The 24,992-nt window shown below is 42.5% G+C and overlaps 2 protein-coding genes across 11 annotated transcripts in view; both read right to left on the bottom strand.

Moving 5' to 3' along the window:
- srcin1b (SRC kinase signaling inhibitor 1b) overlaps nt 1–20,029 on the bottom strand; it is a 63,877-nt gene extending 43,848 nt beyond the window's left edge. For 4 of the 7 annotated variants that reach the window (XM_020604625.1, XM_020604627.1, XM_020604631.1 and 1 more), the window contains exon 1: nt 16,096–16,393. In XM_020604625.1, the coding sequence (XP_020460281.1) occupies nt 16,096–16,117 (22 nt within the window). In that variant the 5' untranslated portion in view covers nt 16,118–16,393. Of the gene's footprint in view, nt 1–6,724; nt 6,909–16,057; nt 16,394–17,836; nt 17,949–19,809 lie in introns of those variants that run through there. The other 3 variants (XM_020604628.1, XM_020604630.1, XM_020604632.1) reach the window with 3 other exon arrangements.
- Nucleotides 20,030–20,806: 777 nt separating this feature from the next.
- Nucleotides 20,807–24,992, bottom strand: part of grb7 (growth factor receptor bound protein 7) — an 11,709-nt gene continuing 7,523 nt past the window's right edge. For all 4 annotated transcript variants that reach the window (XM_020604827.1, XM_020604828.1, XM_020604826.1 and 1 more), the window contains 9 exons: nt 24,827–24,964; nt 24,561–24,671; nt 24,204–24,302; nt 23,992–24,075; nt 23,781–23,897; nt 22,505–22,562; nt 22,313–22,400; nt 21,753–21,846; nt 20,807–21,668 (listed from right to left, as the gene is read on the bottom strand). In XM_020604827.1, the coding sequence (XP_020460483.1) occupies nt 21,522–21,668; nt 21,753–21,846; nt 22,313–22,400; nt 22,505–22,562; nt 23,781–23,897; nt 23,992–24,075; nt 24,204–24,302; nt 24,561–24,671; nt 24,827–24,964 (936 nt within the window). In that variant the 3' untranslated portion in view covers nt 20,807–21,521. The remainder of the gene's footprint in view (nt 21,669–21,752; nt 21,847–22,312; nt 22,401–22,504; nt 22,563–23,780; nt 23,898–23,991; nt 24,076–24,203; nt 24,303–24,560; nt 24,672–24,826; nt 24,965–24,992) is intronic.

Genomic DNA, 24,992 nt, shown 5'->3' with positions numbered 1-24,992 from the left:
ACTCTGCCTTTGCTGAATACAAAATCTGTCCAAACTGTTGCGTGCAGGGAGGCCCTGGATCACAGCGAAGCACAGAGGTGCTGATTGCTTCATACATCAAACCCTCCAATCATCTGCACTAAGAACAGACTGTCTCTTCCCCTTAGCTGACATGTACTGTACGTCAGTGCCTTCTACCTTTAACAGCAGCAGTTCTCAGTCGATGAGCACAGATTTTTAATTGCAGTAATTATTTGTAGAAAAAGCAGTAGTATGCACCTTGCTGTACAATGATACAGCTGTCTTCCCCACTTTTAGACCTTCAGTTCAATTGTGACTTCTTGGGGTGCTTCATAATTCATTCACAGCCAGAAAATTGATAAAGAGGCGTCTCAAAATACCAGAGTGACTTTCTACACCATCTCCCTATATGAGACCCAGCTGAGAGCACACTGCTCGCACAGACAGTCGAGTCGTCAACACACAGCACCCAGCCCTGTCCTGCTTTGTCCAGTACTATTCGTCCGCATTCAGCCTCCAGTGAGCAGCGGACACGGGCCTGAAGGACACTTGGCCCTCTGTTGTCTGTGAAGCCGCGGGCAACACTGGCTTCAACTGATTTTGTGATAATCACATAGGCCAGGGGGCTGAGGGGAGCATGGAAAAATACTGAGACTCTTCTATGACGTGTGTCCTATACATGTCGGGTTGGGCTCAAACAGCTGGTTCTAGGGATGGACAACACAGCCATGTATGCTAGTGATGTCTGCAAGTCTGCGACTAACAGCTCTTTTCATTGTCAGGTAATCTGCACTGCGTTCTCAGACTTCAATGATCAATCACTTAGGACCTTTCTGACCCCGAATACACAGCAATTTAATATCTGACTCACGATTACACTGCCAACGTATGAACGTACAATGGACAATCAGTTCAGTTTATAACAATTTTCTGTAGCATTATATCAATTGTTTAATACTTCCCAGCACTAAACAGTATAACAATAATTCCTAATGATATAATTAAAGTAAGCAGATCTTGACCAGATTAAGCAACAGATGGTGAATGCAAGGTTGAATTAAGTTTTTGTAAAATCAGACCCTATTCTGATATAGTCAGTGGTAGGCTTTTCCTGCACAAGCCATTTAATTCAGTTATCTCACCATATAGCAGCTTTTAACTAAGGTAAAATCAAACTGCAAATGTGTGTCCCCTTAAATCCTGATGGCTGGTGAAATGAGGTACATTTATAGCACAAATAATCCACGTGATGCATCCATGGGACATTTATTCACTGCTGATGCTGGCATGCGGTCAGTAAACCGACATTTGTCACTGCATAAAAATTTGCCTCACACATATGACAAGACTTAGTTTTGGGTGTCATCTCTGAAAATCTAACCCAACCAGGTCACTGGTTATACTTATAACAACCGTCCTGCAGAGTTTCAATTTGATGATCCATCATCAAAGAGAATAATTTAGGCCAGTCTGGGGATAGCCAAGACTCAGTCTCCTTTCACTGATCCTCCAAGAGTCTTGCAGTGAATTGATACTGCATGCTCTGATACTTTTTAAAAACCTCACCGTTATATTAGCTCATCCTGGTCCAAGCATCAAAACACACATATATCAACACACAAGATGTGGCCAATCCCTGGCACCATTAAACTAAGACAAGAGGCTAGATGACTAGGATGTTAGAGGGGTGTGGGGGTGCAGGTTAGCAAGCAGCCACCTTCCATCACAGATGTATGGCTGAATTCAGCCCCTCAAGATGAGATGGCCAATAGTTTCCTAGTTACACCACTAAACTGCTGCAGCTACAGCCACACTCCAGCTCTACTCTCTCCACAGTGACAGGACAAAACCTGGTCTGAGGCAAAACATCAATTCTAACTAACAGAGGAGGTCCTGATAATTAGAAAGTGATATTTTTGGCTTGTCTGAGTCCATCAGACGTCCTGAAGGTGAGTAATTGGTATCATTGAGTGAATAGTGGGACAGGATGAGTCAGGGATCGAGATCTATTACTGGCCACTAATCAGTGCCCACACTGGGCTCTGGGAGGCAGCCAGCTGGATGACTCCTGGCTGTGACACAGCACAAACTGGGAAAACATTAAATATCTGCAACTGTACTGAGTTCAGTGTACTGTAAATATTTTTGTGTAGAGTTTTGTCACATCCAACCAAAATGCCTACAAGGGTCAAGTATGGAAATGGTGAAATCTATCTGTATTTGTGCGCATTCAATCACTTGAACTGACTCTTACAGATTGTGGAAATATTTTACAAAAACATCAGTAATAATGTATGCGACACAAAACACCATGGCTGCAACTAGGGAAACACTGAGTCTTTGAAATGTGACGAGCATGATCCATTCATTTATAAATGATATATTGGGACACAACATCACCGTCTGCACAGAAATACCAGTGATGAGGCCAAATTACTGATGCAACAAAGATGAAATGAAATTTAATGATTCTTTCAAGTGTTTAGGTAGAGAAAAAAACCTCATCAGGGTCTCTTTCCAGTCACAACATGCTAACTTCAAACTTCTCTTTCAGCAGAAATGTTATTCTGATCTGATGCAGGGATAGCACTGAGTACATGGATTAAAATGGCTTAAAACTATACAATATGCTAATGTAATTTGGTATGTAGATGTACTCGTTTAGGTTCTATTAAGTCAACCTCAAAAACATGGCAGACTTATGGTAGCTAGAATTTACTGAAAGCTACTCTACCTTGTTTCATCTCAGCCCAGAGGCTCGAGTAAGACTCAAACATAAGCCGCTCCTAACCACTCTTTGCCCCTCCCATCACATCCTGCTTCCTAGCAACAACATCAATTCCTGGTTGGGACAAACTGTATAAAACAACCCCCATTCTGAAGCTAGCGTTAGCTGACTAATAGTAAACGTGTCAGTCCAGTAGAACGCTCTGGTTACTGCTGATGTGACACAAAGCACTGATGCTACACAAAGCTCCAGTTACTCCCAAATTAAAATCATATAAATTAAATACAAAGGTAAAATCATGACCATAACAAGCAGGTTAGTTTTAGATGGACTGTTTGGGTGTCACTTTCGGCTTTTTCCCGTTAGGGGTCGCCATTTAGCACATGTTTTAGGCCGGATGCCCTTCCTGACGCAACCCTGACTGGAACCCGGGCCGTAGCAGTGAGAGCGCTGCATCCTAACCACTAGTCTATCAGGGAACCTGACAACCTGACTGTTTGGGATGTTTATTGGACCAAACATTTTAAGTTAAAATGTTTGGTCCAATCAACAGTCAAAAGCCTTTAGTAGGCAAAAAGAAAAGCATTAAATTCTCACGTTTTAGAAGTTGGATATTTTTGTGTTAAAAAAAACAACAACTGGTTATTAAAATGCTTTAGCCAAATAATTTTTGTCAGGGTCACTTCCTTTTCTTGTAACCAAACCACTGTCTTTCAAAAAAGTCTTTTTTCCCCCCTCATTCATCCTCAGTCCACAAGCTGCTGTCAGGTTTAGTCTGGGTAAAAATGTGCAGTTTATAAGCAGATGGTGTTCTTAAATCAAAATAATTGACTGAAACCGGTCCTTTCTGAGCACACCGTCTAAAAATATGCCTTGCCTGCAGATGGTGTGCTAGCATGATTTGCACATTAGCCCCTTCCTAACTGGCAGCATGTTACATCAATGGTCATAAGTCAGCTGGTACTGTATGGGGAAAAATTGCGTGGGCTAGGCAATTAACAAGACTGATGTGATCTGAGAAAAAGTGAAGTAGCAGGGAAATCCACTCAGTTGAGAAGGCAGTTTCAAAGGAGTGCGAGTCTGTTTCTGCAGTCACGTCTGCCTCTGCCTGTCTGTGTATATAATATACATATTTCAGAATTTCAAAGCTCACAGTTGATAATGAAATCCCACCACATGTGCTAACTGCTTAATTGAATAATGCACAAATCCCAGAATTACCATGAGTGCCGATATCCAAAAACTCAGTCCAACACTTACCGGTCATGTTCTTTCACCTGGCACTGTGACTCAACAGATCTGTGAAAGCATATCACAGCTGTCTGATGGCAAGGACATGAAACTTTCCACTGCTTCCTATATGAACTGTGAAGTCTAAACTCCTCATTTTACCATCTCAAACCCACATGGTGATTCACTTCAGCAGTGTGCAGCCCCTTCTAGCATCACTAGCAGAGGCACAGTCAGACAGACTGCAGTCTAACTCCATCTCTACTCATTATCCCTGATCTCCACCGTACTGACGTCCCCCGACTCCTCTTGGCCCTCGGCATTTGAAGCTGACAGCTCAGTGGGCTCAGAGCCAGAGATGATACTACTGCTGTCGGAGGTTAGCCTCCACCCCCACCCCCCAGGGGGCAAACACAATCACAATATGGTTAACAGAAGGCCGTGCCCTGGTGGCTCGGCAGGTCATGATCTTGCAGCACTGTGGGTGTCACGTCTTCCTCCCTAATATCTTCTTGCCATGCTGTACAGCTACAGGAATAAAACAACCTCAGCAGATGCACTAGTAAAGTGATCTGCACTGTCCAGCTGTTACCGCAGAGTGTGATGCTGCAGAAAGATGTGTACTCTATATAAAGGTGAGACTTTATTACCTTATGCAGCAGTTGTTGCACTGTGTGCACAGGTGCTGATTTAAGTGGGTGCTTGGGAGCTCAGGTAATTGAAAGCACCCACTGGGAAATCACACTGTGGGGTGAAGGTACTGAACTTGTGTTCCTCTATAATTCAATGATACAACTGGTGTGACTCTGTTTTTATATTCTCAAAAACTACCATGAAAAGACCTCCCTACCCGTCTGTGGCTTCAAGCCCCAGGCTTGCCATTTGCCACTGAAGATGTAAATCTGTTTAAAAAAAGGCTGACAGTTATATAGTCTCATTCCCAAAGCAACAATGTGGCGCACTGATGTGGAGCTCTGTGGCACTGCAGATGATGATGCATCAGGACTTGGATACACTGGCGTGTTACTAGCCTCAGTTATTGGTTCAATTCTTTTCATGGGATTTGTTGACAATCACAAAAATTACAGAAAACTGCCAGATTTCTTATCTAAGGTTTCGCAACCATTCAGTGGATTCACACGAAATGAAAGGCACCACCTTGGGATGCAGCCATTTTGACTTAATTGGGTTTAGAAAATGCATGTTAGCACAGCTGAAGTGCTCTAACTGTTGTATTTCCTCAGAGAGCTCTGCAGCCCAGACATGAGACAGCAGCATCACCAGCGAGTCCCCACTGTGGTGATCAAATTGGCTTTAAGGTCGACTGCATCACTGTTGCTTGTTACTATAGCTTCTAAGGTACCAATCCAGCTCCTGTGCATGCGCGTGCGCTATGTTGTTTGCACGGATTATTTTCTCTGGTGCTGATTTTACTTGGTGGGAGTTATTCTTATTTGCATGAGGTGGTTGTGTTGGCTAAAACAGTGACACGACAGACTCCAGTGAAAGCATTTATCTAGTGTGTGTGATGGTTTGTGACGTCAGGTATGTGACCAATTTGTGCTTGTTAAACAAAAAAAAACAACAAAAAAAAACTGTTTTTAAAACCATAACTATATCAGAGTCCGTGTCTGGGTGTCCACAACTAAACAGAACAAAATACAAATACATAAAGTTGCAGTTTTAATTCATTTAAAAAGTAGTGATGCTGTGTAGTTAATTATAATGCCAAGACCTATGTAGATAATAAATGGTAAACTCAAAAATACTGCAGCTGTGTTAAAGGCTTTATCAGAACGCTAAGACTTGATTCCAATCTTGAAGATATTTGTTACATAGTCCCGACTCTTTGCTAAGCACCAGATCAAAGAAATCAGAGGGAAAACGTCAGCAGTGACTCAAATTAAAACTTAATTCAGAGCTGCTTTGCCTTTTCACTTCCAGCCAGCGCAACATACTGCAGAAATTCCCTTGCAGTCTCAAGATGTACACACCGATATCAGACCAGCATCAAAGTCAATTCTGAGCCTTCTGAGCTACTCGGTCTTCCAGAAAAAAAAAACAAAAAAAAACAATAACCAAGATAAAGAGTGGAACATACACTTCGAAAGCTTGAAATTGTTTGCGGGTCAGTGGTGTTGCTCTCATGAGGTTTGGTGTACAAACTCGACACACTAATAAAAAAACAACATACAGTGAAACACTTCTCCAGCCTGAGAGCACCAAAAGCATGTTTATCCCCCTGCACACCGATTCTCTGACAAATTCAACTTAATTTGACAGTTTGCACATCGACTTACATTGAAACCAAATGCAGCTGGTCCCCTGATCACATTCAGAATGTGATTAGTAACACAGCACCAGAGTGAGGAGACAGAAACAGGTGAGCGGACTAAATGTGCCTTTTAAGAGTCGGCTGTGATAAGGAAGTCTTTGTGGACTGTGTCCTACATTCTGTTGAATAGGTGCTCACAGTGGGAGCACCCCCTTCCATATGAAGGTCAACCCAGGTTAGCTGAGTGCCTGCTGCATATATACTTGCCCTATGTGACAAACACTGTTCAGTTTGGTTTTTCTCCTCCTCTCCCTCTCTGCTGCCTTTTTTTGGTTCTCCTGGGGCTATGCAAAAAAGCCAGATAATCTTGGTGCATGCAGCCTGCGAGAGTCTTCTGCAGAGATTGAGGGGCTGGATCACTACAGCGACAACCCAAAAATCTGCTGGTGTATAATGTGGCAGAGCCGAAATGAGGAATGAAGGAAGCGTACCTGGCTTGTGGTCCTGTGCAGGCTGGTGTCCCTCTCTGGCCGAGATTCTACATGGCACTGGTGTGTTTGTGTCTGCACATGTGTGTGAACGAGTAAAAAGAGAGTGCACAGTGCAGTGTATAAGACTGGAGGCAGGGTGCTCAGTCTGAGCTAAGACAGAGCCTGTGCATCTCCCTCTCCCTCTTCAAGCATAATCCTTTCCACAGTCTACGGGGACGAGCTGCAAATGAACCAGCTTTATATCTCCCTCTCTCTCCCTCCACTTCCCTCTTGTTCTGTATCTCCACTTTGCACATGAGCCCCGAGCAGAATTACCCTCCCCATGCCTCCACCTTGCAGTAGATAAGCCAGAGCTGCAGAGAGCAGGCTTGCCCCTAATGACTGCCACAATTCTATCATACCTTTCCCCACCTTTTCCCTCCACTAAGGTCTTTAAAACACCACCATGTTGGTGCTCATTTGTGTCGCAGTGACTCCTCTGAGCAATTAGTCCGTCACCCCAGCTGTGCTATTTAGACCTGCATACTGATCATTTATACAAGCACTTAGGACATAATAGTCCCTTGGTGTCATTTCAGCACTGGCAATATTTTGAGTCAGACTCATCTTTGCAGCAGCTTTAGCTACATTTCAAGTTTTGTTCTCTCATTTCTGGCAGCACTTTAAGATGCACTATGCAAATGTTGTTAGTGATTCAGACTATCCTTCATCCCATCTGGAAATGTCTGGCAGCATATTACCAACAGGCTGCATGTTTGAGGAGACTGACTGAACTGCCTACAGCCACCTAGATTATGTGATAAACTCTACATTTCTATAATCATAATGTGCCCATTACCTTATCATGTGTTCCCACTGCAGTGTTTCTAATGGCAGGGTTTTCCCTAACATAGAAAGGCTTAGCCGCAGCACCTAAGTGCTTCTGCGGAGCACCTGAGCTGAATGAATGTAAAAAGATTACATATTAGAATGAATCTACAGTGAATAACAACAGTGTTACATGCACTGAAAAATAACAGCAGTGACTTGATCTCAAATTGAAATTTAAGCTGGCAACAGGAAAGACCTGTCAATCAACAATCATTGTGTTTGGAAGAACGTGTGTGACTAGCAGCATTCCAAGCTAATCAAATAGCTGATTGGATATTTCTCTGTACCATCAACTCAGGACGGTGGTTACAGCCATCGATAAGGTCAGACTCCACCAAGAACACACAAAGTAGGCTAGAACTTTGTTGGGGAGTAATTTTTATGAATAATAACAAAACAGATAGCATGTAGCCTGTTTTACAAGTAAAGAAACTGCTAATATAGCTAACGTACTGAATTAGCTAAGTTACATTAGCCAAGGCCAGTTAGCTGATGTTAAACTCCCTTCTAATTTAGACAGCCCAAAACTGATTAAATCAGCAAATATTCACATTTGAGAAGCTGAAACTAAAGATTTTTCAATTTTTTTCCTCATTAAAAATTGACAATTTCTGTCGATGGACATCTTAGCTCTGTCGGTGGTTAATGCTTTTACCAACACAAACTAATTTCCACTGATCTCCAGTGTAGTAGCGGCAAAAAGCTTTCAAGAGCAAATATCTCACACCAATCTTTTGATGTCCTCAGGTATTCTTATAGATACACCAGGATTTTACTAGTTACTGTTGATGTCTTGCCAAGTGGAATTAGTCTAAGCCATCTCATCACTAAATGCACTGGATTATACAGTATGCCTCCCATTCACAGTACTCACTCAGCAGTCAGCACCATGCAGAACAAACTGACTGATATTATGATGTCTTTGCTCCAGCTGTGTTTATACATCCATACTGTGACATCTACATTATCTGTACGTTTCTATAGCCTGATTCTGTGTATGTTTAGACCAGGTACCTCTTCCTCCACGCCCACTCAAATGCTCCTGAGTCCTAATTTAGATCAAATGTTTCTCCCTGCCCACACGGTCGCCCTCCTGTGTGTATCCATGATGTTACAGTGCTCCACAATGGCAAACCTTGCGCCTCCCCATTAGGGCTGCTGGGTGGAAAAGCGAGCTCAACGCATTATGAGCGTGTCAAATTGGCAGAATGTATTAGCATCACACCAATCACCATTGCATTTACCACCACTAGTCAATTATCAAGATAGATAGCTCAAAAAGATAATGGCCAGCAACAGCGCTTGAACCCATTTTCTGCAGTGCATGAGAGGAGTGAAGAGGGATGGAGAGGGAAAAGAAAGTAAGCATTGGAGTTGTTGTGATGGAATTAAAATGCCACTTTCAGCAGAGCTACAATCAAATTGGGTATATGGAGATATAAGGAGAGCAGAGACAAAAAAGAAAAAGTGCCTTTATTATGGCAGACTGCTTCTGGATCCAGGCTAGGGGCCCGGGTGGCAGAAATATGGAGGCAGAGGCACACTTGTCATCCCAATGAAATCATTCTGCAAGGCTGCAGAGGAAAGCCAGGGCTGCACAGAGATGATATCTTACACTGCAAATGTGTGTGTTGTACAGGAGAGGGTCTGCAACCGTGTCTGTGTGTGAGACAAATGGAAGAGACAAAAGTACGACCAAAAAACTATTTGCTGATTATACTGCATTTGCTTTGAGGCATTTTCTCTTGTCAACAGGGTGCCTGCAGATTTATCATCCTTTAAAACCTGCTTCCTCTTTTCTCAAGCATACAGACAATAAAGAATCCCATTCAGCCCAGTGATCCAAAATAATCAGACTTCAAGTTTAAAATTTAACATTTTTCTGATGCTCTAATCCAAGACAACCTGCATCAAGCAACGCAGAGTCCCGTTAACATTACACCACAAGTCAGTTTAGGTAAGCTCTCGTGTTTCTGGCTAGAGTCGGCACTGGCCACTGAAGTAAATCATAGTCGGCACACACAACACTATCTCTTATAAATAATGGCAAAATATAGAAAACAGCTTTTCTAATTACAGTAGGCTTACACTGCATAAATCTTAACTTTGTTGATGAATGACATCATTAGGTAAAAAAAAAAAAAGTTAGCTGGAGCCTTAATAAGCAAACATGGCAATTTTATCTACAGCACAACAGAATGTGCAAAAAGTTTATCTGCAGAGTGTTACTGTATAAAAAAACCCCAGCTCCCATGACAATCATGTCCTCCTCATTTCTCTTTCAGCCCCCACTCCTCATTTCAGATACCCCATTTATTCCAATGGACAGAAGCTTTTCATTTGTGTGTGATCAGGGTTTCAGAAGGACCGTTCTCTGTAATCAGCAAATGAGCAGCTTGTTAACTATCGCTCACTGCAATTTAGTCATCAACAGGGTTGTTAGGTTTGCTGTCAGAGGACACATGTCAGAGCTGTCACACCAGCTCATGAGATCAGAGCTGTCACATAACATGTAGACACACAAAGGACTCACACACTCCACAAACACACAAGACGCATATACACTGGTCCCAAGGCTGGGAAAAAAACTGACTACATGTTTTATTCAGCTCCAGGGGTGCTTTATGAAAAACTATTGGTCCTGGGTCAGCGTCATGTCTACAGTCAGTCTGTGTGTGATTCAACTTCCCAACCAAGCCACAAAATGCTGCTATTTAAACAAGTAAGGCTCGATATCCTGAGTGGTTTCTGAGCTGTTCTGGCTAAACACTCAGCATGCACAATTCATAGGATAGAGTTAATATGTGAACTAGTGTGTGGTGCCGGGAGCACAGTTCTTTCTAGACTGTTAAAGCTGAAGACATGACAAATTTTGTATGACCACAGCATTATAAACACACACAAACCACTAAGGAAACATGCAGATCGGTACTTTGTTCATCCCAGAGCCTCTGTCACAGACACATTCCACCTGCAACAGTGTGTACACAGAGCCAATTCCTCTCCGCCCTGATGTTTGACAGTAATGCCATCTGACAGGCTGCTCTCCACCAGAGATGTCACCGAGACTGCTGGCTTTCATCAAGGACAAATGTAACATAAAACATCTGGAGATGAAGATCTGTGAACAGGAAAGCTGTCAAATTAAACAACGTTTTTCCCATTGCACTACAAAATACCCAAATACATGGCAAAAGCAGGAAGACCTTGAAGTAACCTCCGCACACACATATCACACAGTCCATCACACACTGCAAAATTAACATCTCCATGAGCATCCTAACTGCCTTTCCTATGGTGCCTTCAAAGCCACAACAAAGGCCATTTTCAGGTATCTCTTTGGTTGTAAAAAGGAAAATCTGCAAACTCCTTTATGTAGCGAAAAGGTCATCCAGAGACTTCTCCAACAAGACCAAAGGAGCTTAAGAAGCCGATGGACAGATGCAGGGTGTAGTGCACAGCAAGAGCACATGTGCAACACACATGTGTTTAATACTGCTCTCAAATCTACCCACTGCTGAGGGAAAAGGAAATGGTCTTGCTGCAGGCAGAGAAGCTAGTTGGCTCTTGAATCAAACTGCAACCAACACACACAAGTGGGACTACATGGACCTGAGTCAGAGGAATCTTTGTAGTATCACAATGAATTATTGCAGAAGTTCTGTCAAGTCAAAAAACTTCATTTGACAATTCAGTGTAGATGAAAAACTTTTATGAGCTTCAATACAGACTGTCTTCATTCCAAATGACAAACCTCAGAGAGGAGGGCTGGATTTAAAAAAAACGCACCCCAAGGTCAACCTTTGCACTTGCTCCTTTTCTCAGTAATAGCTGGTTGTAAATGGTTCAGTTAAGGCTGCACGTGTTACATGCATCCACTATAGAAAATATGGATGCCATGACAGTGAAGCCACCATTACGCCATCGCCCCCTGGTGGCTGGTTGCAGTATAGGTCATAAATCCGGCCTCCTACATGTTAGCAAATTGGACAGAAACCAAGTTTAAAACTCATAGTACCAATTAAATAAATTTTTCCGAGCGGTCATTTCTTCCCGATCCTTTCCATGTGGTCATTTTATAAAGCGTGTATATTTATTGTATTTTCAGAAAATGTGCTATATTGTGATATGTATCATTGCGTTGATATGAAATGATTTATATTAGAATATGACATTTTGATCATGTTGCACAGCTCAACTGCTGGAGTTTTGTGTAGCTATTGACCAGTAGTCACTGTGTGCTGCCTGCATACAATTTTAAAAAGCTGAACTCACAGTAGTGTATAATTGGTGTGAAAACGGTGACAGACATGTTTTCCACTGGTGCAGAGGAGTTTAAATGAGAACCCATCACTGGCAGTGTGCCCACACTAGCAGACCTGAGGTCATTACCAGCACTTTGTGTCCAGCGACCGTCAGTTGGAGAAGAAAATGGAAACGGCTGCTATGGAGAAAAATGTGACACGGTACTTTGCAATTAAGCTGATTTATTACAGAAGGGCACCCACCATCTCTTTTCTGCTTTATTCAGTGCATTTTACTTCCACTTTGTGTTCAGATTCTGGAGGCTGGGAAACTACAACAACAATGACACAAACAAAACATAACGGGCTGCTTCACACTTTTATCTGCCTTTTCATTGTCAGATTAGCTTTTTAACAAAATGCCTTTTTCATCTTTAGTCTATTCATGCCTATCCCATATCATGTGCCTTCATTCTGGGGGATTTGTTTAAAAAGACACCTGGCTATTCTTTAAAAAGGCAAAACCTTTCCTGGGCAAACACTGCTGTATGACAGTCACCAGTATCCATCCTACAACAGTAACAGACATATTCTCCTATGAAATTTGGCCTCGGTTCTTTCTGAAGTCATCACCAGAGAAAATATGAAATATATGAAAAAGAGCAAAACAAACATGAGCTGGAAGACTTAAGCCACACGTGTCCTCCTACACATTAACAGAGGACAGCTCCTAAGAGATACACCCGGGGACCAAAGCAGGTCAAGTTGGTAACATTTTAAAGTGGATGGAAAGATATTCTAGATGGAGAGCATCCTAGAAATCACATGGGGAGACTGTCCATGTTTTTTACCAGACAACTAGCATCACATGGTGAGCTGTAGATGGAAAGAAAAGTGATTCAAAAACAAATCCAACATGTTAGATAAGGTGAAAAATATTCTGTCATCCTGCTACTATTTTTTTCCCCAAACGTTGCACTGCCTGCCCCATACATGTAGTGCCGAATAGCAGTTGAAGCAGAAATAATCAGTTAGTGGTTAATGCAGCTTAGCAAGGAAAAGGGAGCACTTGGTTTGATGCAAGGCGTCTCCCTGCTGATGCAAAGATGGCAGAATCATTGTCACATGAGACCGAGATGGCAAAGGGATCTAAATCACACTCACAAAATGATTTATCATGCAGCCCTAGTTTATACATCTTTGTTGGCTAAAACTCTTGCCTCTGAAAAAAATTTCAGCGGTCCAACAACTGAAACAACTGCATCTATAGCTCATTTATAATCAAAAGTCTGGCCCAAATGGGGCCAAGGAAACCCTATCCTGATCCAAACTGTAGTCGACCCGGACACAGATGATGATGTGTCGATCAACTAGAGCAGTTAACAAGTGGCCATGGTACAGTACCACCAACAGGAATATATTTCCCAACTGTAACACACCATTCAATAGACAAAACACCTCAATCCCTTCAATATCAGTGAATGAAATTCCCTTCAATTCAATTATAAAATAGCTGAATAATTTTCTTTCAGAGCTGCAGGTTATGTATCATCTTTTTTAATGAAGTTACTTGTCAGCTCAAGTGTCACCATTTTTTAGACATGCTACCAAAATGAGGAAGTGTCTGGTGTTTAAACCTGCATTTAGGCATCTGTAGCCTGAGGGCTTGACACCACATTTCTTACAAAAGCTGTTCTGCCTCAAAAGAAGCCAAAGGAAGCCAACTCAAGGACGAAAAAGCAGCCGAGTCTCTAAATGTTAGAGTGCAAAGCAGACATCCCTGATTCAATATCCCTCCCCTGGTGCCTCTGAGGCAACCGCATCAATCAGTCCTCTGATGCCAGAACCACCCACCCTTCGTCTCTTTCACTCTGCCTCCGCATCTCTCCCATCTCCTTCAGGATGTCAACAAGTTTGATCAGGTTGACATGGGAAAACTGTTTGGCTGCAGCTCCTCAGCTCTGACTGATCCTCTGCAGTCTCGTCTCTCTCGCTCTCCAGTTACTTGTGATTCCAACATGCTCGATCTGCTACCCACCACCACCCCCACCCCATAAAACCTCCTGAAGAGTCGAGGAGGGCGTTGGCACATCATTGAGGTGACATGACTCGTGTAGTCATGCAGCACAAAGAGATACATTTAAGAAGTTCAAGGGCGACTGTGTGTTTCCAAATGCTCTGTGTGGATTTAATACTCAGTGATTTTCAAGTGCAACAGCATGCAGAATGTGACAGGCCTCATCTCGAACTAGGCTGAATTTTAAAATAGCTGGTATTTTTCCAGCCCTGCCTCCCACCATGTTCAAGAGACTCGAGTCATTTCTTGCTCCGACACAGATTTGTGCAGAGTGAGTGTGTTGGAGGGTGAAGAGAGGAGGGTATCATGTAAATCAGCACCGATTAGACAGTAAAGCCCTCCATTTTTCACTCTGCCAGTCGACAGTACAGTAGTGGCACCAGTCTGCGCTTCTCCGGTTATTATACTGGAACTGTCGAGATCTTTCCGAAATACCTGGTGAGCTTTGAAAATCCTAGAGGCTTATTTAAAAACAATCGCCACTAATACGATGCCATTTCTTGAATCCTTTAAATAAAAAAGTTAATATTTGTATATTCATTCTGCTGCACGACCAAAAGGATTTGCAACTCACGTCCTAATTCAAACAAAGATGCAGCCAGTAAATACACAGCTCCTTGCTTGCCTTGTATAACAAAAGAAAAATTTGGTATAGCTCTTATATACTGTATATGTAAACAGAATAATTGCATCATAAAAAACTTTAAGGTAAACCATTTTTGCTTCATCCTATACTATATGTGCAACTTGGAAAATCTTTATCATATGACGTTACACAACCTTATGGGTTTTTCCAAACAGAGGTATGATTGAGAAATACATGGAATGAATGAATTAATTCAAATTTTGTTGTTTTTTTTTTAAACTTGTTTTTGATTGTTAGGGCATTTTGGTCACTGATAAGTGTGACAGCTGTTAATGTGGTTAACATGATCAATTAATCCTCTAGTTATTTTATTTAAATTGTTTTGTTTCGCCTACAAAATGTCCAAAAATAAACCCACGTATCAGTTTTCCACAGACAGAGAAACTGAAAAATGCACAGGTAATTGTTTTTCATAGTAGTTTGTGCCAAAACCAAAAGTATTCAGCTTAGTTTTCACTTAAGCAAAGATGAATCAATCACCAGAATAGTTGATACTGACGCATCTCTTGAGATTTAATTAGCAGATGACACACTCCAATATTTGCCATTTGCTGTGTGCTTTTTGTTTTATTTCTAAGAATTTTCTTCATTGTATTGTATTAAATGTTTATGATGCAACATTACTGTTTTAAGGTATGGTGGTCTGCCTCTAGTATAAAACCACTGCAGAAAAGCCCAATACATACACACACACACCTGCCAGAGTTTACAGGGCCGTTGTGACTCCACAACCGTATCGCTAAGTCCCAGTCAGGGATTTACCTTCCTGAAAAACAGATGCCTAGTTCTGTGGCTTGAATGTAATGATACGCTCAAGAGGCACAAACTGCAGATGTGAAAGACCCACCTAAATGAATTCTCCTTTCATATATGAAGAATCAATCTGATATCAGTTCTGAAGCAAACAACGACTTCCTTTTTGCTACTTCATTTTTAAACCACTATTAAAATGCAGCAATCTGCCTTCAAATTAGGAACACTGTCCTTCCGTGTCTCGGAACAGCAGCCGCCTCTGTAACTCCATCAAGGGTCCTCTTTCAGGCTACCCCAGATGCCAGAACATCAGCAGCCTCCCATCCACACAGGCAGTAAACAAGCTTCCAGATGCAACTGACACGAACACTCTCATCCCAAACCCCCCCAATATCTGCACTAAAATAGATTTCAAAGGGACTTCTCATGTATTCCAAATTCCCGGCAACACTTAGAATAATAAGTTTTAACATGACAGTTACTCAATCAGCACCAATAAATTGTAAAAGAAGCCTCAGTGTCCCAGATTTTCTATTATAGTCAGACACCGCAGTACTGCTAGAAGTGTTTCTACAACAAAGTATATACTTTATCTTTGTAAAGTGATATTGATTTCATCTACCAACAACATGCTGACAAAGACAGACATCAAAAACACTAATAGCATAGCACTGAAGAGGAGAGAGAGTGGAGGTGAACGGCGGTAGTTTCCCAGCAGAGAAAGGCACTCAAGTTAGAAATACCTGCAATTACAGAATGGACGGAGAGAGAGGGGACATGCCTGGGAAGGAGGAATTGCCCATTCTCTGCCTCGATGCACCTGTTCACTGTCCTCTATCGTGCTGTTACTTTCTCTCTAATCTTCTTGTTTATCCCTGGAACCTCCTCTTTCTTCCCCATACACTCTCTGCTTCTACTGTTTCTTCTTGCTTGTTTTCTGCTCCAGTTTCATCCCTTTCTTCTCTGAAGGTCCATCTCTCGGCTTGTGGCAGAGCTCTACCAGCATGTGTGTGAAGTGCCTGGTCAGACGGGGATGCTCTGTGATGGGTATGAGAGCATTCTGGAGTGCAGAGGAGCCTCTAACCATGGCTTAGCATGGCCACTGAATAAACTCATGTTTTATGGATGCAGACCCCTCCCCATTCTGTCTGTCTTAAAGGGCCTGCGCTCCATTCCCCTGCCTTTTATCTTAGGGCGTTATTATACGCACTGGACTCAAATGATGTGTTCACATCTGTGGGAACAAGCTGTGGTATGTATCAGTGATTCAATAGCACTACGGTGCGAGAGCTCGCCACTCATCCCTGTGCAGTGGATTGAGGGGTGAAAGGGAACCGTGGAAAGAAAAAGGAAGTGAATGCAGATATTTCTCTCATACTTCCAGAAGATGAATTATGAATAACATCAAACAAAGTGTGGCACAGCAAACCCTGATGTGTGCTGACGAAACACTGCAGACACAGCTCATCTCTGTTTGTGTGTACACATGTGATGGCTTGTAATTCAATCCCGAGTTGAAGGCCATGAATTAATGAGACTGTGTGTGTGCGTTCAGGGACATGGGGGCCGTATGTCAGGACACTACGACACCTGAGAGTACGATCTCTAGGGGGGAAGGGGAAGAAAATGTTTGGCCACAAAACGCAGGACCTCAGAGAATCAGCAGCAAAGAAGAAAAAAGTTCAGAAATGGGTCATGATAAAAAATCCCGACCAACCTAAATGTGCACATGAATAAAATAATAGCAGTAAATAAACAGACATGAGCACAACAGAACAGGACACTGCACAGGGCAAAACATAAATGTAAACATGTTACTGTGTATGAAAATGTAGATAATGGATGCTAGTTAATACAGACAAAAAATATGCTCGCAATGCTTTTTAAGGCCCCAGCTAAGAAGAACGTAACAGAGCGAACAGACACACATTAGGGCCGGCTGATATGTTTTAACATCATTACAATCCAAGACCTTTTCAGTCTTTAAGGAACTGAAAACATTTTGTCAGTGATGAAAAATATTTGTTGATGCCTTGTTTTTCAGGACAAAAAAGACAAAAACTTAACAATTGATAGTGAAAACTACAGCAAAATGTCTTCATTTTTATCACCAAATAAGAAATAAACGATGTGAAAGATGGACATGAAGTAATTATATAACATCAACAAGCTGCTGCATATGTGGAATCACAAACTGTTACTGCTGAGAAGTCAAAGTTTAGTTGACTTAAGTGTCTTAAGAACAAACCCTGATCCTAACAAAATAAATGGATCTGAGCAGAGGTCTGCAGTGCACAGGATGTTGTACACTAGTCAACACAGCACCTTGTTTGTTGCCCTGAATGAACTAGCTGCTAAATAAAATATAGTGATAAATTAAAAAGAGCGGTGGCTAGGACTGAGAGTGTCTTCAGTTTGCCCTTGAACTACACTTTGCAGCACACACACAGTCACATATCACATGCCACAGGTGGGTAATAGAAAAATATCAGTATGATGTATGCTCATTCTTGAATACTCACTCCTGAAATTTCACTGAGAGTCGCTTGTGAAGTGATGTCCTGGGCATCCTTCTATAGGTGGTGAGGTAATTAACACGTTTAAGTCGCAGCTCAGCGAGAGACAAATCACACCCTGACAAGAGAGAAGAGAGGAAATGTAATTACCCAAATGTGGGATAGGTGAAGAGAATGAAAGCAGGGAAGATGAATGTATGAGTGGAAAGTTTACTCACTATCTACATCTGTCTTTCAAGTTGTGGCTTTATAAGCCCTAGATCTAGGTATTTAAATCTGCTTCACATGTGGAGAGCAGCAGTGGAAGTGGAGGACACAGAGTAGAAAGACATGTCCAAGTAAGAGGTGGAGGACAGGAGGCCGAGAGGTGACAGGTGAACAGGCTGAGTGGATGACAGCCTGAGCAGAGAAACAGACAGCAGAAAGACAGAGGAAGACTGAGAGAATAAACAGAAAGCAGGAACAGGAAAGGGGAGACAGACGGAGATGACGGGATAATTACAGATTCATTGATTCCTGGTTGAGAGAGAGCAGCTGCTCTATTGCTACGTCTGGCCAGGGGAGCTGAATAATGAATCAGGATGCAGCCGACGCTGCAGACACATACAGTAACACCACACTGCACACACAGCACCAGCAATTACCCATCAAGTAAGAGGAAGACAGGTGTAGAGAACTTCAAAAAGGACTGATGTGGCGCTTCTGGAAACTGCCAGATGTTCATGTGAGGTGAGTGCAGGGACTCTGAGGGCCAGGGGTAAAAGTGAAAACGGGGACACCTCTATCATTACCAAGGGTTCTGGAGGTGAAGTGCTGACTCTCAGTCAGCTTAAAGGTTGAGGGGTTTTTTTAAACCATTTTTAAAACCATATTGGCATGCCAATATGTACATGAAAACAAGCCGTCCCTGGAAGGCTAGTGGTTAAGGCGCAGCGCTCTCCCCGCTGTGGCCCGGGTTCAAGTCAGGGTTGTATCAGGAAGGGCATTCGGCGTAAAACATGTGCCAAGTGTCAACATGCGAGTCGTCAGTGTGATGATTCGCTGTGGCGACCCCTAAATGGGAACAGCAGAAAGTGACTTTCTTCATATGTACATGAAAACAGGTGTTAGTTCCTGTAACTCTTCCTACTCTCTACAACAAGACCACAGGTCGCTATTCACACCTGCAGAAAAGTCTGCTCAAGAGTTTAAGTTGTTCTGCCCTCTCTTGTCTTTCTGACTGCAGCTGCTTTATGAACAAAAGGAGATCACACAAAATTAAAATTTTATTAGTATTATAACAGCATATCTACACTGTGGTACAACGACTCTTCTTCAACCACTGCTGCTTTCTAGAGCTGCTACATTGAGTTAATCAATCACTGATAACTAATAGGATAAGTGAAATCACCTTTATTTGGCCAAGTACGTTACACACAAGGAATTTGTTTCTGGTACGAACCGAGGCAGCCATCTGTGGCGCAAAACCAATGGCTCTAACCATCGGGGACAACTTAGGGGTTCAGTGTCTTGCCCAAGGACACTTCGACATGTGGACTACAGGCACCGAGATTCGAACCTCGGACCCTCCGGCTGAAAGACGACTGTTCTATCCACTGAACCACTACTGCCCAAATAGCAAATATCTGATACCAACAGTTGTGCTAAATTTTTTCAAGCAAAAGAAAAAGTAAACATTTGCTGGTTACAGCTTCTCAAAGGTGTGAATATCTTTTAATTCTTATTGGTCAGAAAAAGCATTTTGAAGACAGCGCCTTGTGGGAGATCGCCCGGGGGGAGGGGCTTAGCGGGCCTGCCGATGGTCTGACAGGGTAGTTAGCATATCTCGCTAAGTAGCGTTAGGTAGCACAACGTCACAAAACACTGGCGCTAACCATATAAATAAAATAATATAACTCTCAGTTGAACACACAAACACTAAAGGTCGAGTCACAGTACGAGTCTACAAACATGTCACGCTTAACACACACGAAACTTACCGTTAGCCGTGGGGTTCGCTTAGCTAGCTCGACAGGCACTCTTCAATCAGTTTTTGAATTTAGGCTCCAACTATCGACCTTTTCTCGTCTTTTCCTACACCTTCATGCCAAAACCTGCGGCATTTCTGCGAACACGTTCCCATCTTTCAGTAACCAAAACGAACGACGGCTAGCGTGACCCCCTGCATAGTACGCAGCTGTACGGATTGTGGGGACGTTCAATTCACGTGCCTGTACGAGGTTGGAGGGCGGTTATTCAAGCAGCCAGCCAAAATGTTTTAAATACAACTTATCGGTTTACTTATTTTGACTGGAGGACTTTTTTTTTTAAACATGTTTTTAAAGTTGTGCCACTTTTACTTAAGTATCTGAGTCTTTCTTCCACCACTGATTCTATCAACTTTTCTGTTCAGCATCTTATTAATTACTGTATACACAAGAAAGAGACCTTTTAATTTTGAGGAATTTAGTTTAATATGAAATTATTTATTCAACATATAAAACAGGACTGAAAATAACAAAAATAGTTGCATAAACAAACCTTATCTAATAAAATCAAACACATGGGAACAGTAAACTGGCCTGAATGAACAATGGCAATATGCTGTCTTTTTTTACAACAGATCTTCACAACACAATGAAACAGTAAGTGCAAAATATTACAGGTAAAAGAAAATATTCACACAACCACCAATAACAAAAAGGTTGAACAGTCAACTTGAGGTCCACTTACTACTGTAGCTTTAACCACATCTCATGGTCTTCACCGATTCCCTAGTGCTAACATTTTTCAGTTTTCAAAACCAGTTTTCAGGTACCCTAAAAAAAAACTCTTAATATTAGATATTTGTGTTTATAAACATCAAAATGTTGCAGCTTCCATTCAGAGTCACTGTGCAAATACAGCATCAAAAGTAGGTATAGTTATAATAGTTGGTTTGTTCTAATTAAAATGAGACTTTTAAGGCACAAATAAGAAGCTTGTGTACAAAACACACAGTCTGCAGAGTGAGAATTTACTTGCTACATGATTGCAACCTGGGGCAGGATGACAATATCACAATCCTCTTCATTAACAGCAAAATGCATTGCTTTGCCACATTACACAACTGAAACATCCCTCGAGTTCCTTTTTTGAGCTCTGCCTCATTGCGCCCTCTGATGGCCTCAGTCCTTAGTCTGCTGCTGCCCTCATCACAGTGCACGTTGGACCTCTCAGCATCACTGCATGGACCTGAATCAAAGTGCACAGTATTTAAAAGCGTTCCTTCTCCAAACATCCCCGTAGCACTAAAAGTCTATCCAGCATGGCTAATTAAGCCATCTCCACGGGGACTGTGGCTCATTAATTAAAAATAAAAACCAACCACTGTCTGGAGCTGCACGTGTAGTCAAAATGATTAAAAATGCTAAAGAGAGGAGAGGCAGATGATATGCTGAATGTCTGGATCACACATCCTCTGAATCCATGTCTTATTTACCTGATACCATAATCACACGGACACACACCTTTGCACTGCTCTGGTGGCTGGATTATCCAGTCACATACTGTAACTGCTCTATCAACAGGAATAGATATCAGTACAGTCTGATGACTGGGTTCAGACTTCAGACATGAATTACAGCTCCAGAGGACTGACCCTGGGCCCAGAGGAGAGGCTCCGTTAAAGAGCAGAGGTCACAGAGGTTACATGTACCAAAGAAGAACCGGTTTAAAGTGCTACACAGACGCAGGGGTGTTTGAGGCACACAGGAAGGATGCCCTTGTTGATTTGGTGGAACTCCACCAGCTGCAGCAGGTCTATGAAGACAGTCAGGCCATCATCCATGGTGAAGTACTTCCTGCCTTCCTCCTCACACTGCAGAGATGAAGACAATCACTGAGGGTCAGGATGCATCACAAAGAAGTGTTGATCGTATCTTAGAGAATGAGGAGAACTCACAGGGATCACCAGGTAGTGTTTGGTCTGCAACTTGTAACACAGTGTCAGAACGAAGCACTGCCCGTGCTGCTGGCTCTCACGGATCAGGAACATCCTGTCACAAGGCACACAATAACCTGAAATCAACATCATCTCAAGAAACACTCAAGATGTCAGTACTTCTCACACTTGTAGTCTTCAGACCGACAGTAACTCAAGGGACATGACTTGATGTTTATCAGACTTCACACAGCTCCTCTGGAGACACTAAAGACTTTATGCAACTGTTTTCATATATGCAGTACTGCCCAACACCTAGAAACACACTGATGGAAAAATTCCCTTTAATTATGAATTCTAGTCTTCTGGATTGAAGTCAGACAGGCTGCAGTCTGATCCACCGACCTCCACAGCCTCACTTTCTACCTCGCTACAAAAAGGACACTACTAATGCACTGGCACCAAACTTCACACCTTATGTCAGTCGTGAGATGCAGAATCTTCCATATGGATGTAAAACCAAGGGACACCATGCTGCTGGGACAACGTAAACGGGCCTTTACTGTAAATAAGTAACTCACCCATCTACCAGCCCCTGCTTCTCTATCAGTCTCTGTGCTTCCTTCCTGGACACACCACCATGAAACCACGGCTGTGTCTTGTGGATGGCTGCAAACAAAGACAAAAACATAGACATGAGGAAGTGAGCAAGCACAGTCTTATGTTTTTGAAAACCAGAGAATCCCTGGATCAGGACCCTCATGTGGACTTACAGGAAGGTCTCGTGCCCGAGTTTAAGTTGGGCAGACTGCACCTCAGGGCTTCTCTCCGCTGTGTTAGTGAAGAAACAAGGAAAGGTCACAATATCAGACACTGTTAGAGGCATTCACATCACTACATCTCTACTCAATCACAGAATACCACATAGCATCGTGTTTCGTGGCCCAGCTTCCTCAGACTCACTCCTGACTAACAATATTTGACCAAAAACTAAAATTACTGCAAACCTTGTGCTCATCTTTCCACTGCAAATAATCACATCTCTCAGGTCTCATAAATACAATTTGTTGGTGTTAAACTTGATGGCAAACCAAGTTCATTTCAATTCATTTTACTAGTGCTACACAAGACTCCTCACTTAAAAATTTTAGAATTGGGCTTAGAGCTTAACTGTTGAGCCAGTCTACTCTAAACTGTTGTATCTGGGGGCTTCCAATGTGAGTATGCTTGATATGTGACATGACAATATTTGATTCAACTATAAATGTGTGTTTGTCTTCTCTTCTCATCTAATTGTTGTGCTAATGTGCTGTGAACGGTAACTGTGCACCTGAGATTTTAGAGTTATCTTGAATTTCTAATTGTTGTGCTAATGTGCTGTGAACAGTAACTGTGCACCTGAGATTTTGGAGTTATCTTGAGTTTTTTTTAATGGTGAGATGACATGATAAGGGTTGGGTGTTTTTTTTTATCTCACCTGCACAATTTTCTCTCTTTTCTGTTTTCATTGTTGTGTGTTTTTACTATGCAAATAAAACTGAACTGCTGGACTTCATTCATCAGAGAGGCACACACGACTCCTCTGTAACCGCCGGGTGTGTAAATAGGTATCAGTTTGCTAACAGGTTTCAGCTTCATAGGCTGACAGGATGCCAGTGTCATCTTTACAGCCTGTTGTGCTGTAAGCAAAGTGATTAATGCTGCTTCAGCTGATCTGATTAAACTGCTGGTGTGTTTACGGCCTGCCTCACTGCTCAGGGTTCTGGACACGTCCTGCTCCAGGCAGCGGTGTCATTATGTTCCTTACTTTGGTGTAACTGAAATGATGCCAAAACTGTCAAAAGAGACTCCAGTTGTAATAAAGCAGAATTATCCTTGATGTTCATCTGTCCTGCATCCAGTCTCAGCCAAGCAGGCCCTCCCTGCTGCTCCACCAGCTCTGACCCTCACCGTCTATAGCATCCTGTCTAACCTCTGTGAGCTCAACAGAGGTCTGGCTGTGCATATTTACTGCCTCCATCACTCTTCAGCTCTGGCTTTACTGCTCACCCTCCAGGCTTGACCCTCCTCCCTTTCTGCACTCTGGGCTTCCGTTGGGTTCTGGATGACTCGTCCTCCCGCCTTTCCCGAGAAGTCCATGGCCACCAGACTAGCCTCGGACTTTGACTGCACACACAAACATTTAAAAAGGCAGCTGCAAAGATGTGAGGTGAATCTATAGCAGTAACTACTCCATAATGTATTGCGTGCTACATCGTACTTTGCTGTCTGTGAGATTGGTTCCTTCCAGGCTCCGCAGCGAAGACTTGGACAGCTGGTAGTTGCACTGAAGCTGCTTTCCATACTGACCACACACAAACACAAGCAAAATAAATTATTCATCGATTTGCTGTCTACACTTGCACAAGAGAATAAACTATTATAAAATTCTGTTCAAGATTTATAAGGACAGAAGCTGCCTTATTTTCGAACCTTGAACAATCTGAAAGCCGACGTCCAACACGTTCGCGTCTGCTCATTTTCAGCACACAGGATCTTCAGGTCCTGAGTACGCACAGGATTCCTGGAAGGCTACGCAGACACACACACACAAAACAGAGAGACAAGGTTAACACAGCTCATCTCAGGATTGTAGTTTTACCTTCTGCATTATTATTAAACAATTAGTTTATCTCTAAACTGAATTTTTGGAAGTTTACTCAAAATAAAAAGATACAGCTAGTGTCAGTTTTCTCAAGAAATGCTGCAAAAAGACTAAAACCAACAATGTGCTAGTCTGTCTCTCAACATATTCTGACCGTCTCTGTGAAGCCTGTAGGAAGTGGTTACCTTGATACAGAAGGTGAAGTCTGCAGGTGCTCCGTACAGTTTGCGGCTGTTCACCACAGAGTACACGTTCAAATCTTCCAGATCAGCCACATACTGCAGGTGCCGCGGCTCCTGGTCCCCCAGACACAGAAACACAGAGATGCCAGTCATTCATTTAGCCTTGCTGTTCTGATGCTATGCTGCTCCTCCTTTTCTTTTACTGTTTCATTGCATGCTTTCAACTGTGATTAAAAGCTGAATAAGAATGCTGGGTTTGACTGGCTGACCTTGGAGGAGCCCTTGGTGGAGCAGTAGAGACCAGAGCGCCGGAGGAAAAAGTAGACCTTCTTCCATGCTTTACGACTGGGCTCCTTAGCATGCAGGAAACCCTGGATCTCTGGACACGTTCCAGACCAGAGCAGGTTCTGTGCAATACACGAGCCTCATTATCAG

Source organism: Monopterus albus, unplaced genomic scaffold, assembly GCF_001952655.1.
Source record: "Monopterus albus unplaced genomic scaffold, M_albus_1.0 scaffold67.1, whole genome shotgun sequence".
In the NCBI taxonomy this organism is placed as follows: Eukaryota; Metazoa; Chordata; class Actinopteri; order Synbranchiformes; family Synbranchidae; genus Monopterus; species Monopterus albus.
This window is presented reverse-complemented; position numbering and strand designations above follow the sequence as displayed.